This window comes from Cinclus cinclus, chromosome 14 (assembly GCF_963662255.1).
Source record: "Cinclus cinclus chromosome 14, bCinCin1.1, whole genome shotgun sequence".
Lineage (NCBI taxonomy): Eukaryota > Metazoa > Chordata > Aves > Passeriformes > Cinclidae > Cinclus > Cinclus cinclus.
The window spans coordinates 14,682,701-14,697,461 of NC_085059.1; the positions used below are offsets into that span (position 1 = coordinate 14,682,701).

General features: G+C 44.6%; 1 protein-coding gene and 1 pseudogene across 1 annotated transcript; both read left to right on the plus strand.

Moving 5' to 3' along the window:
- Positions 1–581: 581 nt before the first annotated feature.
- LOC134049720 (neuropeptide Y receptor type 2-like) lies at positions 582–1,820 on the plus strand. Its single transcript, XM_062502336.1, has one exon. It carries the CDS (start codon positions 636–638, stop codon positions 1,818–1,820), a length of 1,185 nt encoding a protein of 394 aa, XP_062358320.1. The 5' UTR covers positions 582–635.
- An 8,574-nt stretch (positions 1,821–10,394) lies between these two features.
- On the plus strand, positions 10,395–11,450 carry LOC134049490 (E3 ubiquitin-protein ligase makorin-2-like; annotated as a pseudogene).
- The last annotated feature ends 3,311 nt before the right edge of the window (positions 11,451–14,761 follow it).

A 14,761-nucleotide genomic window follows, 5' to 3' on the forward strand; every position in this document is an offset into this window, starting at 1 on the left:
TTCATTACTTAGGACTTGTAACTGTGCTCTGTGTGCTGTCACACTTCCCTCTTCTGTGGTGGGGACACAAACAACACCTGCCTGGCTGGGTGCCTGTGGCCGTCAAAGCCAGCAAGGCTGGCAACAATTGCCTGATGTCTGGGAGCCTTGAGACTGGCAGGGGAAGAAAGAAGAAAACTGGTTTGTCTAATTGGTCCACAGGACCTCAAGGGCCTGATAATGAGGGCCAGGGAATGACTATGTGACACATTGGATCATAGAGACTGGTCATAAAATGGCACTGGTTGTGCTACCCAGATCACTGAGAGGGAGAGCAGGCAGTACTGGTGGATTGGGTGGTAGCATCAGTAGCAGGAGCAGTGGCAGAGGCTTATGCAGAGGCAGGGGGACAGATATTTTCACCTGGAGGGGTGAGAAATAAGAAACAGAAAACAACCTGGTACACAGTCTAGAAATAAATAAATTGTTATGGGGAGGTAGAAAAGAACACCTTGACTTTAAGATGGTTTGTTTCTCTCCTTTCCTAGTTCTTAAAGTGTTAGGGAAGTTTTGTAGACAAGTAAATCTCATCAGAGGTAAGTATAACCTGTGCTCTCACTTCTGCTGTCTGTGTTCCAGACCTCCTTCTCCTCCTTATGGAAAGTCTCAAGCCAGACATGGGACCATTGGAGGGAGCCAACAGCACATTCACTGTGGAGAAGACTGCATTAGATGAGAAGCTGCCACATGGCTGGCATGCCAAGGACTTTGTCACTCCTACCCAGGATCTCTCTGGTTCCCGCAGTGTCATGATGGACAGCACCAAGATCCTGGGGGTCCAGGTCATCCTGATTGCTGCCTACTCCCTCATCATTCTTCTGGGATTCATTGGAAACTCCCTGGTCATCTACATCATAGTGAAGTACAAAACCATGAGGACTGTCACTAACTTCTTCATAGCTAACCTGGCCCTGGCAGACCTGATGGTGGACACACTCTGTCTGCCATTCACCCTAGTGTACACCCTGCTGGACGAGTGGAAGTTTGGAGCTGTCCTTTGTCACCTGGTTCCTTATGCTCAAGCTCTGAGTGTCCATGTGTCCACTCTCACCCTGACTGTGATTGCCCTGGATAGGTACCGCTGTATCGTTTTCCACCTGGACAGCAGGATTTCCAAGAGGCTCAGCTTCACCATCATAGCTGTCATGTGGCTGGCAGCAGCTGTCCTAGCAGGGCCTCTGGCCATCTTCAGGGAGTACCGATACGAGGAAATCCCATCCATTAACCTCAAAATGGCTGTTTGCTCAGAAAAATGGCCCTCTGGTAACAACAGAGATGCCACCATCTACAGTCTGTCCATGCTCCTCCTGCAGTATGTTCTTCCTCTCGCAATTATTTGTTATGCCTACACCAGGATCTGGTTCAAGCTGAAAAACCATGTCAGTCCCACTTCTAGAAATGAAAACCAATGCCGGAGGAGGAAAACAACCAAAATGCTCGTGATGGTAGTTGTGGTATTTGCAGTCTGTTGGCTCCCCTTCCACATATTCCAGCTTGCCATTGATCTTGATCTGGTTCTTATCTTCCACGAGTACAAACTCCTGTACACTCTCTTCCATGTAGGGGCCATGTGCTCTACATTTGTCAACCCCCTCCTCTATGGATGGATGAACAAGAACTACAGGAATGGCTTCATTATGTTCTTCCGTTGCCAGAACAAGCCTGAAAGCATCCACACTGAAGGCTCAGTTAGAGGGAGGTCTTATGTCTTCAGGGCCAACACCCTAAACGGGAGCATCAAACAGACTCCTGGCAATGGAGCACTGCCCACAGAGGTTTAGGGATGGGACATCCACCTCCAGCATTGAGGCTGGCTGGGCCCAGAGACATTCTTGGATGAATGCCTTTATTTGACAGAACATTGTGCCACCAATTATAGCTACAGCAGCCATGTAGAAATGCTAAATACCCCCTGTATCTCTCAAAACAATAAATCTGGTGCATTTTTGTCTGACCAAAGATATTAATTTTTCCTTTCACTGTGTTCAAATTATGCATGGAGACACAGGAAAAACTAACACACAGAGAAGGCTTTCATTTAGCCAGAAAAATACACCCTTCTTGCTATTTCCATTTGCCAAAGTGGGTTGCTCAACCTTCTACCCCTGATACATTACACATTACAAATGTGCAGCTGATACTGTGTGTGATTGTTCATCTGTATATCTCCTACCCAAAAGCCTTAATGATCTATCTTTAGTTAATGCCTCCAAGGAGAGGGAGACCTGCACTCTGTTCTGCAAACACCTGCTTGTTAGTGCCATCACTCCTCTGACCTGGGGAGAGAGTGGGCTAGCACAGATTGAAGCTGGGCAATCCATGATCTCTTGCCCAACATTTGCATAAATCTACATTTGCAACCCACGGGATGTGCTCAAGTCCTCGGAAAGCCCGGGAGGTGGCAGTGGCACTACTTACCACAGTCTCCATTACAAGTGCAGAAAGCAGGGCTTTGGGAATGCCTCATTAGCCAGGACTTGTGTGCCAGCACACTGGAATTAGCAGGGAGGAGAGCAGGAAGGGAAGCAGATAAGTTCAATTTCAGTCTTGTTTATCAGCTGCCCCAGCTCTTTCCTTTCCTAAGGGATTGGCAAAGGCAAGCTGCTAAAGACCCTAACATGTGGCTCCTGCCGTGCAATAACTGGACATATGCCAATGTGACCAGAGAGGCAAAAAAACTGCCAATGATACCATTCTCCAAGGCACTCAGAAGGTTTAAAGCTTTCCCATTGCTGAGGCTGAAGATATTATGGGTCTGTATATGGGGGCTTCATTTCAGAAGACAGATGTAACCTGCTTGCATGGTTGTCACAGGTGTGGCACAAGATGTGGAGACTAAGGAAGATGTATTCTTACAAACCAAACTCTGTGTTCTCCTACTGAAGGCTTGTGTCAGCTGGGGAGTGTATTTTTAGCTCTGCCATCAAAGGAGTCTTGATTGCTACTGTGATCTTGGTGTCATCTCTAAAAGTCAGTGTTCATCAGATTGGAAAGTAACTCCCAGATGCAGGAAAGAGACTCAACAGACCTCCTCATTAAAAATAAAATGAAAAGAAAAACTTTGAGTTGTAGGTCTTCACTGAAGCAAGGGCAAGAGGTAAGAGGACCTACAGTACTGAGTACACGGTCCTGGATCAGGTTGCTGGGCTGTCACATCTGGGTCCTCAAGAGATCAATTGCCAGAGGGTTCATTTGAAATTCTGCCTTCTCTCCAGCTTGACCAGACTCTGGCCTTTGTTCTCCAGCTCAGCTTCCAACTGCCACACTAGATTTTAAACTCTGTTTATTTCTGCTCCCTGATCCTCTGCTCCATTTTCCTAAATAGGTATAAGAAAGTTGTTTGGTTCCTTCCCAAGAGACAGTGCCAGGGAGAGACTGCAGACCACACTTCACACTTGGAAGCATAAGCAAGTTGATGCCTAATAATTTCCTCAGCACCTGACCCTGCAAACCACAGCCTGGCTTTCTATCCAGGGAGATTCAGAAGCTATGAAGATCCTGTCAGGAAGTCACTGGTCTTCTAGTAAACAGATCATCTGCTTTCTGACAGGCCAAGACGTGATGGGAGAACCAAGACACAAGTTAACCTTCCTCATGTGAGTGCTGTGGAGTGGCAGCAGGAGTTTGCAGTTTCATCCTGATGGAAGGGGGAGGATATTCTCCTCCATAGTACTGGTAAATTCTGTCCCTACTTAATAGGCTGGTCATTTCTAAAGTCCATCCTCCTGAGGAACTCTCCCCACCTTTCCATCGAGCTCCAAGATACAAGGAAATGTTTATGTTTCAAAAGTAGCTCAAATGGGTGGAAAGAATTCAACTATTACAAATAAACACTTCAGAAAGTGATTTAACACTCAATAATGTAAGTCAGAGTAAAATAACAAATTTAGCAGTGCAAGCTTGGAAGCCAATCATACTGCCAGGCAAGATGGATGAGGAGCTAAATTGCTCTTCTAGAGGCCATGCCAAAGGTTTTATCCTGTGGCACCATACACAGATCTAACTGCAGAGCAAGGCAGATAATGACATTATGAATGACTGTTTAATTTTGAGCCCAGATTTTTAAACTAAATATGGATAAATAAATAAACAGATCCAAATTCTTCAAAAATTAGTACTGGCAGTGGCATATACAGGGCAGAGGGAATTTTATGCTGGAGCAAACAGAGGAGGAGAAACTATTTACTTGAAAGGAAGAAGCAAAGTTCTTGTTAGCTCTGTTTAATACACTTGTGCAACTTCACTGATTTGTGCCAGTGAGCTTGCTGTTTTTTCCTTGCCATTGCAAAAAGTTACAACTTTCTACACCCACTGCTGGCAAGGAAACCAGCTCTTAGTTGTGCATCCATGTTCCTGTGGAAAACTATGATGCCTCTATTGAGGGGGGGCCTTAGTGTCCAGTACCAAACAGAACAAGAGAAGGTGGGGAGCAAAGAAGCAAAGCTATTTAACAAAGGGTGATCAGGGCAGATAAAGAGTAAGTTTTGACTATTGTGACTGCATAGAAGACAAGAATTAATTTGTTTCCATGAAAAGAACCTCCTGGAAATGGAGGTTCCTCAAATATTAACACTCTGCTAAAGATGGCCTTACTGCCATGATCAGTTCCATGAAACCAAAGACGGGCAGCTTTTTAAGCGTTTGAACTATTTAGAGCTCTGGACAGGGTATGACCCTGCTCTGTGGGTGCCAAGGGCATATCCTTTAGCAGTTAGAGATAATCTTGGAGTCATCTTCCCACTCCCTGTTGCTTGCCAAAGGCACATCTGTGACTGCCTGGCCAGCCGGGTTCCTCTTGAGCTGGCCCTGGTGTTACTGACGTGGGGCAGAATGACTCCTGTCACTGGCACAACAGCTGACAGGGATGAGGTATTTCATTACAGAGCTGGAAACACAGTGACAGAAATGAAAATGAGCAAGCGTTTCATCAAAGCTTATCTGGAAGACAGTGTTGTACCTGGTGGCCAAATGAATTTCCTCTAGGCTCTTCCTGATTGGTGGTGACATCGTTCTCAATATGCTGCTTCTCTGAGCTGACCTGAGGATATTTCACAGCTTTTAGGAGGGAGATTCTGAATTCCTTTAGAAATGCCCTATTTCTTATACTAGGATGCTCCTTCTGGTCACATCATACAAATCTTGTATTGTAAAGTGTACCACTGAACAGTCCTTAATTGCCTACAAGATCATTTGAACAGACACAACAGGTGGCAATGCCTTTAGCTATTCCATACAACCATTCCTCACATGCCAGTCAAATCCAAGAACAGCTGAGATGTGACAACTTCTTAGTTTAAAACCAGCAGCATCAATAACTGTAGTTCTCTAGAACAGGATGCTCTAAGAGCTCTTGAGAACCAGTCTCTTATCAAACTTCCAGCCTTGACAAAACACATTGAAATTTGCAGAGGACAGGCTGTGCTTTGGACACAGGAGACTTTCTGAGCACTACAATTTTTGCCTCAAAACACAGCTTGTTCTGAAAATCCCTTCCTATTTAATTTTCAGAGCATACACATCTGTAATGAGGTAATGCATGTACAAAGAGCAAAGGTTTGAGCTTTTTATTTTTCCTTGTCTTAAGGCAATATATACAGCTGGCACTGCAATCAGTGCAGGGTGAGCTGGGTCCTTTGGTCACGGCTCTCTCAGAATCAAAAATGTGACATGCCCCTGCATTTGCCTGTGCTTCATCCTGCTCCTTGATAGGCCGGATTCAGCCTCTCATCACTCTCTGCCCTTCAGTAATAGGTGCCCTCTCCCATTCTCCATGGAGGCCCAAGCAATCAATGCCAAACGGCACATGTTTTATTCAACATACCCACAAATGTATCATCAGAAACACTGCTCTGAGCTCTGTACAAAGGCTCTATAGGGAAATACACACTAGTCCAAGAAAGAGGCCGTTCCTCTAACACATGCTAATATGCCAGAGGGGCTGGAGGAGTTGTGCTCTGCTGAAGGAGGTCTCAGACAGTTCAGCCTTTCCCTTGATGTCAGGTGCTAATCTTATCATTGTTACAGCTAACAGGGTCTGAAACCAAATTAGCTTTTGGGCAGGAGCTGGGGAGTTGGCACTGTCTTTGCATGCCTTTGTCTTTCAGTTCTGTTATTGTGTGATTCCACCAGGGTCTCTGAATGTGCTTCGCTTTAAATAAGGCCCCATAATCAGCTACTCTGGTGAAAATCGGGAATTACTGCAATAATCTGGAAAAAAAAAAGAAAGTATTCTGGGTTCATATGGGTAAGCAGAATTTTGTCACTCACATTTAAGAAAAAACAGAGCTTTGTCTTCCTTTCAGTTTTCCCTTATCTAGCTTGAGATTCTTTGAGTGCCAGAAATAATATTCCATATTACTGCCAGAACATTTATCTTTGTTTTGAGCCCCTTTGAGAGACAGGACTTGTTCAGGAGAGCCTGGGAGGAGACAAAGGCTAGGGTTTTAAAGCTCATCCTTATCTCTAGTCTCAGGTTTTAAGTTAAAAGACAAATCAGAAAAAGACAAAGTCACTCACGCCAAGGGAGATACCAATTTATCTTCAGCCAACACAACCTCTATTTAATTTTCCATCCAGACACCCCATCACCCTTTGCCAAAGTTGTATGTACACGGGGCTGGATGAGATTGGGGGAGAAAAGCATTTTTCTGCTGCTAATAGCAATACCTTAGTGTCACTCATGATTTATAGCCAGCAAAGAATGCTTTTTCTGATCTATGTTCTGTTCACTGTAATGAGTTCAGAAGGAATAGTGCAGATACCTCATGGAGCTCACAGGAGGAAATCTTCATTAGTCCAGTCCTCTCCAGTGTGGTAGCAAGGACTGGGAACATTAGAGGAGAAACCCTCTTGTTTATAACTAGCTTATTGAAGTGCACAGGCATGGAGTTGTCACTGTGTTGCTCTGTTAATGTGTCACAAACTTTCAGGCACTGCTCATCTTCAAGATTCACAAGCAGCTCAGCCACATGTGCTTCTTGCTGGTGTGTGGAAGGAGAAGGAAAAGAAGGGGACAGAACAACATTTCAAGATATTCAGGAGAAGATGAACCCTTGGATGAAATCTGGAGGTTATCTGGTTCTTTATGTAACCTGGGGTACATTGTTGGTTCTGATGGGAAAAGGATCAAAGGGGAATGAACTCTGCCATGGTACAGGAAGAACAGAGCCTCTATCAAATTAGAGACAAGTAAGAAATAACAGCAAACCTGGATCCATCATGTCCAGTACTCTGTTGTAGATTGAGGCAATAAAAGATGCTATTTAGGGAAAGCATGCCTGCTTGGCCACTTTAGTGGTCCATTCCCCTCATTCCTCTAACAACAGCCATAATTGTTGTATCAGCTGTGTTAAAGTGGACATCCCTGCCTAGGGCATTTAGTGTCCATGTCTAGACATTTGCTTGTGATTTTGTCTAATTGCTGCCTGACTCTGACAATTCAGTCTGCTTCCCAGGGCAGCCACTTCCAGAAGTTCACTTGCACAGTGTGAAAAAGCACTCCCTTTTATCTCTTAACACCAACTCCCTATTAGACTCAGCAAATGCCTGCTGGTTCCAGGACTTTCTGAACAGCAGCTGAACCAGAGCTTACCTAGGGTCTTCTTCACCTTACAATTCTTGGTGCTGTCCTTATTTTTCAGCATTCTTCTCTGCTGGTTCAATTAACATCTCCTAAGACAGTTTTTCATCCCTCATCATCTTGCTTGTCCTTCTGTGGACCTCCTTTAGTTCCACAAATACTACAATGAGCTGAATTTTGCTCCTAATTCCTGAGAAGGATTGGGATCTATCAGCTTTTTTCTGACCTTGCTTGGGATCAACCATATGAGTGCTTTGCAGTAGGTGAGGAGGAAGAACACCTCTTGAAAAAAAACCAGGCTGCCTCTTCCTGGCTGCAGTGTCACTGTATTCTTAATGAAATCCCATTACACTGGTCACTGAGTCAGTTCAGTGAATTGTGAAATTCATACCCAGTTTTGTTTTTGAAGATGAGAGACAAAAGGGCAGTCAGATCCCTTCCTCACCCTGAACTCTGTATCCAATAGATTTATCCAGGGGCAAGACTGGAGTCTAAACGATCCTGATACTGAACAAGTGTCACAGATCACAGCTTCATCTGTCCATTCCATGAAATTGAGAAATGAGGAATTATGCATTTCAGGAAAAGAGTGATGAGGTTTTGTTACTTGGCAACTGTAGCTCCCACATATTTTGGAAAAAACTGAGAACATCCTGTACCTCAGAGAAATCAACCAGCTTAGGTGAGGAGGAAGGGAGCTGGCAGCAGATCTCCAAAACTTTGAGCTGGAAAGATCTCGTGGGGCTTGTGGAAGCAAAAATTGCTTTATATCTTCATGTTCCTCAGCTTGTCTCCTCAACGTGACTGTCTGCATCAGTTTCTGGGCTCTTCATGGTGAAATAATCCATTGTTCTGCCATTTCTGTCTCGCAGAAGCATTTCACAGCCATCTGAATGGGCTCTAATCCACCTGCCAGCTGCAATCAGTACACAGCATGGCTGCACTCCTGTCAGCCAAGATTTGAGCACCAGAAACAAAAGCCTTCAAAAGAGGAATCAGCAAGAGATCTGCATGTGAAAACTGGGGAGGGGGCAATCAAACCTGAGGGCTGGTGAGTGTACACACAAGGATAGCAAATCCAGGCAATGAGGCCAGGGTAAAGTTTGACTTGCTCTCTGCAGTGGCAGTTGATATCAGACAAGAATTCAGACATGCTTAATAAAATAATAATTTAGGGCTTCAGTTGCTGGGAGCCAATCTCCAAGGTTGAGATCAGCAGATGGCTGTGTTGCTGGACACCAGATAATGCATTTATGCAGTGGTTCAGCATCTTTGGTTCAGTTTTGTTACTGACAACTTTGCTGTGTGAAATTCCATTTCTCCTTCCTAGGTTGCATATAAGAATCCAGTGGTTTCAAAGAGCAGATCTTAAGTCTCCAAGACAACCCTGCAGTAACCAATTAAGTAAAAGTAAGATAACAAAACTACCATGGCAAGAAGTGATTGAAACAGTTTGTTGCTTCAAGGAGCACAGCAACACGAGATTGCTACAGCGGCAAAGATGTCTTATTGCAGACTTTGTAAGGTCTGCTTGGCACTGCAGTCTGTTCTGTGAAATTCCAGGTGGCTTCATGTAAAATCAATCGAGTTGTGTCCTTAATACCCAGTAGGGTATTAACCATGTAATATCTGTGTAGGTGTAGACGAGGAGATTACAGGTGACCTTGCCCCTGATAAGTTACAGTTGTGCTAATTACCAAAGAAGAGGAACAGCCTTACCCTTAATGAGTGACTAATAAAGGTAAGTGTGCTAAAAGGAATGGGTTGGGTAGAGAGGGATGGTCTTGGAGAGAGACGCTCTGAGGAGGGGGGTCAATGACCCTGAGAGACACAAAGACCAAGACAAGGAAGAGAGGTGCTGTAGTGGTGATCTGCTATGAGGTTAGTCTGGGTCTGGTGGAGTTAGATCCTGCTGTTGGAGCCTGCAGTCACAGCTGGGGTAGGTGAAAGCCTGTAGTCAGAGTCTGCAAACCAATACTTGTAATCATAGTCCAGCATGAAATAGCCAGCACTCAGTCTGCAGTCAGATCCTTCAGTAGGAGCTTGCTGTGGTCAAAGTCAGGATGGCTAATCAGTAAAGAGGAATAAACTGGTATCCTTTTCATGCTGTTAAATGAGAGCCTGTGTCTTGGCTCATTTTTACCCCAATGAGTGGTCTGCTGTGACACATCTGGAATCCTGTTTTTTTTAATTATGTCATTAAAAGGACACTAGCTAATCTCACTGCAACCCAAGCAGCTAGAACAGCCTGGCAAGAGCCTGTCTATGAGACACAGCTATTAAAGTACTTCTCATAGGTCTCCCAGAGAGCTGGGAGAGGTTCTGGAGTATTTTCATCATGGGCATAGTATAAGAAAAGATCACAGGAAATAAATGCAAGGAAGATGAAACTTCTTTGGTTAAACCATTCCTGATCACAGGGTGTCTCACCTCTTCTAAGGCTCCTGTGATGGTAGTTTCATCTGCTCCCCACACAGTGTAATGTGAGCTCTTCCTAATTGTAACCAATAAATCTCCCTTACTGCAACCTAACAATTCCTGTCTCCTGGAAGATACAGATAATAGTTTATTACCTTCTATACTGCACTTTCATCTATTTAAAGGGTATTATCATGCATCTCTTCCACTTTCCCCTGACTAAATCAAGTAATTTTCTTCTGTGCCTCCTTGCAGGGCTCATTTGCTGTACCTCTGGTTGTTCTTGTCGCTATCCTTTGGATTCTCTGTGTTCAACAGCCAGAAGTAGGGGCTGGGGGCCAGGCAGGGCACTGCCATGATGAGCACAGAACAGGTGACATGCAGATCTACATCCAGAGAGTGTGTTGGGAGGAAAATGAGCGTCTGTTCTCACATTATTTGCCTACAAGCAAACCTTTCTCTGCCTTCAAGTACTACCAGAAGGGACAGTGTGCCTGCAGTGCTTGGTACAGGTGTGATCTGATGAAGCTTACAGCCCTGGGGGTGAGCCACAGCCACTGTGCTGCCCCTGGCAGTCCCCCACAGCCTCTGAGCATAGTCCCACCATGACATGGAGCAAGCAGAGCAAGAGGATGCTCAGGGACAGACATCTCTGTGGCTCAAGTGAAGAGCAGCAGTAGTTCAGTGCCCTCAGAGTTGTGCTGTGCTGCAGTGACTGAAATAACAATCTGGAAATGAAGCCCTGTTACTACTTGGAAGCAATTTGCAGTGGACTGGAAGATCTGGTCACTAGGAGCTCTGGTGGTGACAGGGAGCAGCTGTGTCCATACATGGTGGAAGGAATGTGGCACTTGGGAGAGTGCTGCCTGTACCTCCTTGAGGTTGTGGGTGAGATTATGTGGCCTGCAAGTCCTTTATCCTTTCAGCCAAGAACAGAGGAAAGTTCACAAGAAAGTTCTCAACATTTCTCAGCAGTTCTCAACATTTGAGCTTGATATGGAGAAGGCCTTTGCTTTCCAGGCCAGTCAGGTTAAGGTGTGCAGCATCTGTATGGAAGTGCTACATAAGAAACCACCAGCCTCTGAGAGGAGGTTTGGGATCCTTTCCAACTGCAACCACATGTACTTCTTGTCCTGCATCTGGCAGTGGAGATGTGCCAAATAGTTCAAGAAATCCATCATCAAGTACTGTCTGGAGTGCCAAGTAATATTAAAATTTGTCATTCCCAGTGTGTACTGGGTAGAAAAGCAGAAATGAAATGAGATGATTAAAGAATTTAAGCAGAGTGTGGAAAAAGCCCTGCAAGTACTTTGAAAAAATGAATGTCTCAGTTTGGATGAAAGTGTCTTTGCAAGGAAGTTATGCAGGGAACAAAAGCACCAAAGGAGGCAACAAGGTTCTGCAGAAATGTTAGGTTTTCTGAGCAATTGCTCTGTATACTGGAATGCAAAATGGGGTGGGAGCTACTCTTTTCCAAACACAGTGACTGCCTGTATGCTATGGCAGGAGACCAGGGTCTTTGTTTCACTGTCAGCTGAGTTGTTTCCATGTTCTGACTCATCCACGGCTGTTTCTACAACAGTCAAAGCAGCATTTGCAGCATTGTTCAAGCCCTCACAGGTGAAAACAATTATGTGGCAAAAGTTTCCCTACAAGTGGCACCAATCATACAGTTTTTCACTTTTTCCTTTGTGGGTGTTGCCTCATGTGAGCAGCCCTGGGTATGTTCACAGCATGACCATAGTTCTCTAGCACAGAGGGACACAAGTGACAGGAGGCCACAATTATCATGTCCAAACCTGCCTTTCCTCAGGAACCTGGTGCCTCAGAAATTGTCTTTGAGCCAACCTCAGGACTAGTTCTTGTGCTGCCTTCACCCTTCTGCACTCCCCATCGCTGTTGTGAGTGCAGCATCACTTCCTTCTCACTGTCCTGTGTAGCTTCTGTTCAGGCAACCTTTAATTGCTAATTCTTCCACCTTCCCTTGAAGAACAGCACTGACATTTTATTTCCTTGTGTATAGAAAGTATAATTCTTTTCAGCTAGTTCTCTCTTCCAGTTTTGTTAAATTCCTGACGAGTTGATTTTAGACTGCTGAGCCTTGCTTTCCTCTTCTATGAGACAGGACAAATGGAGCACCCAGAGGCTTATAAATCCTCTCATTTGTGCTGCTGCAGCAAAAAGCATTGTCATTGAACACATCTTACCATGATTGTGTTGCTGGGGTTCTAGGAGGCAGATCTTACTTGGAAAGTGCCACTAAATACTCAGAGAAAAGCAAATCTTGACTTTTCAGGGGTAAATATTTTTTCCAGACTCTCATAAAAGTAGTCATTTGTGAATCCAGGTTAGGGGTGATAGCATCTGGAATTTTTCAGCAGATTTTTTTTTTCTCTTGTTGTGACTTCTCATTAACAAGCACTAATGGTCATGGCAGCAGCTACACAGTGTCCTGTCAAATGGAAGAGCTGGGGCAAAAACTCTTTGTGCCCTCCAGGGCACTCATTAATGTTTTGTCTCTTCTTTTTCAAGCCATGGATTCCCCTTGGGTCCTTTTGGGGCCATTCCATGGGTAAATGAGCAGCTGCTTTCTGATTCTCAGCACATATTTCCCCTTTATTACAGTGTTCTCATCAGGTCTCATCCCACTCCCATGTATTCTGATATTTCTGGTACCCTGCATCATCTTAGGAGAAATAAATTAATAAACTTCCTGATATGCACACCCTTCCCTGTGCCCACTTAAAAACCAGTCCTGTGGCAAAAATTCTTCAGCTCTGCGTTCAGATAACTGGTGATCTATAGTGAAAGCAAGTTACAAATGAGGCTCCTAAGCAGAATTTAATATAACGTTGTTGTTGCAGTGAGTGCAAGACAGTGCAAATTCAATGTTTTCAATCCAGAGTTACAACGGCATGTGCTCTTATCAGTCTATTTGATTATAAAATCCTTATCTCTGTTGTACTGTAGGCGTTGGGGGTAGCTCAATTTGCTGGTTGATAAACTCTCTTGAATGTCTATAGCCCTTTTATAACATCTAGAACTTCTTGAGTTTCATGGTTACCACAGTGCTATATAGAGCTTATTCCTTCTATTTACAGGTCATTGTGCTAATAAATAAGAGATAGATGCCTTTGGGCATTAATAAACAGGTGCAGCCCTACAGTGTGACAAGGAAATTATTTTGGCTGGGACTTTCCAACAGTATATTCAGAGGGGACTGTATAAACAAGTCAGTGCTTGTTGGAAGGAAGCATGGGTATGGGACTTCATTGCTGGCTGTCATCCTACTTCACAGTCCACAAAACCTCTCTAAGACAATGGATCTCTGAAGGCTGGAAGCAGCTTGCCTGTGTCTCCCTGCACAAACTGTGCTACTGAGGGTCTGTTCAGGGATCCCCCAGAGTGATGAATACGCCAAGTCACACCAAGGTATTATATGAAAAGAGACCCTGGAACCAAGTACTGCTTGCCAGAGGCTTGGAGACATTTAGAAATGCTGTCATGTAAGCCAAGATACAGCTCTAAGTTCTTTTAATTCCTGCAATGATCATACAACTGCTGAATGTGATAAGGCAAGGATTTCAGCTCAAAATGAACTAGGGGAGGGGAGAAAGGCAGTAGACAGATACCAGGTAGAAGGTGCAGGTGTTAAACTTTGATGTTCTCCCCTTCAGCAGAAAGAGTGGAGCCGAGATTAGCAGCACTGTGCTCTGTAAGGGTATTATGCTGCTCAAAACATCGGGAGATACAGTTGTTCTGAATGTCACTGTGTCAGGGTACTTGATCCTCCACTCAGTTTGCTCTGTTTGAAACCAGATTAATATCTGAGATCACAATTGCACCTTTTATATTTGACAGTTGGAGCTGGTTATTATTTTCAAGCAAAGTGCCTCCTTGCTGGAGTGGCATTCCAGTACTTGTCCTAGAATAGTTGTGTGGTGTAAGCCAGTAGCTCCCACTAAAGGAGTGGCATTTCTATCCTAGCTGTGCCCTGACAGCAACTGTCAGCATCCCAGACATACCTCAGATACTGGACAACATACCTGAGCCTCCCTATTTTCATGGACACAGCAGAGCAGGAGAATGAGCAAGATCCTGGAGGGATTCAGATGTGTTCTGTATATCCCAGACAAGCTGAAGCTGTAAATGAGCTTTTTCCAATGTAGCACAAAGTGATTCACATCTCTCCTGTTGCTCATTGCATCTCCAGGGAAAGATGTGAGTGCATGGAGTGGCTTGTTCTGGTGGCTATCTCTAAAAAATATGTATTTAATTATCTTGTAGGAGGCAAGATTGAAAAAGCAGTCGCACTGCTCCAGGACCAGAAATCAGTGGAATTTATCATGGACCCCAGGTCCTGGGATCCAGTTCATTTTGCATTCCTAGATCAGCTTTGAGATGACTCTGCTGTCTCCTACCCAGTCAAGCTCTACCATTATTGTGACAACCAGCTGTGCTTTGCTAGGGGAGAAGCTCTTGGCTCTTGCTTTCACCCCTGGCATTGTGCTGCCCTTTGCTGCTGCAGTGGAAAGCGTGTCCATAACTTCTGTCACCCTTTTGAGGAAGCTTTAATCAGGGAGGGGTGAGGGTCTTCCTGAGGAACGTTATCCTGTTCTACCAGAGGTCCTTCCTGCTGCACCTACACAGTGACCAAATCCCTACCTGTGCCAGGTAATGTACAGCCGTGTGTGTGATGTGTGGGCCTCCTGTCTGCACTGTAGG

Coding starts and splice junctions, on each gene's coding strand:
- LOC134049720 (XM_062502336.1), top strand. CDS start 636: ATGGAAAGTCTCAAGCCAGACATGGGACCATTGGAGGGAGCCAACAGC.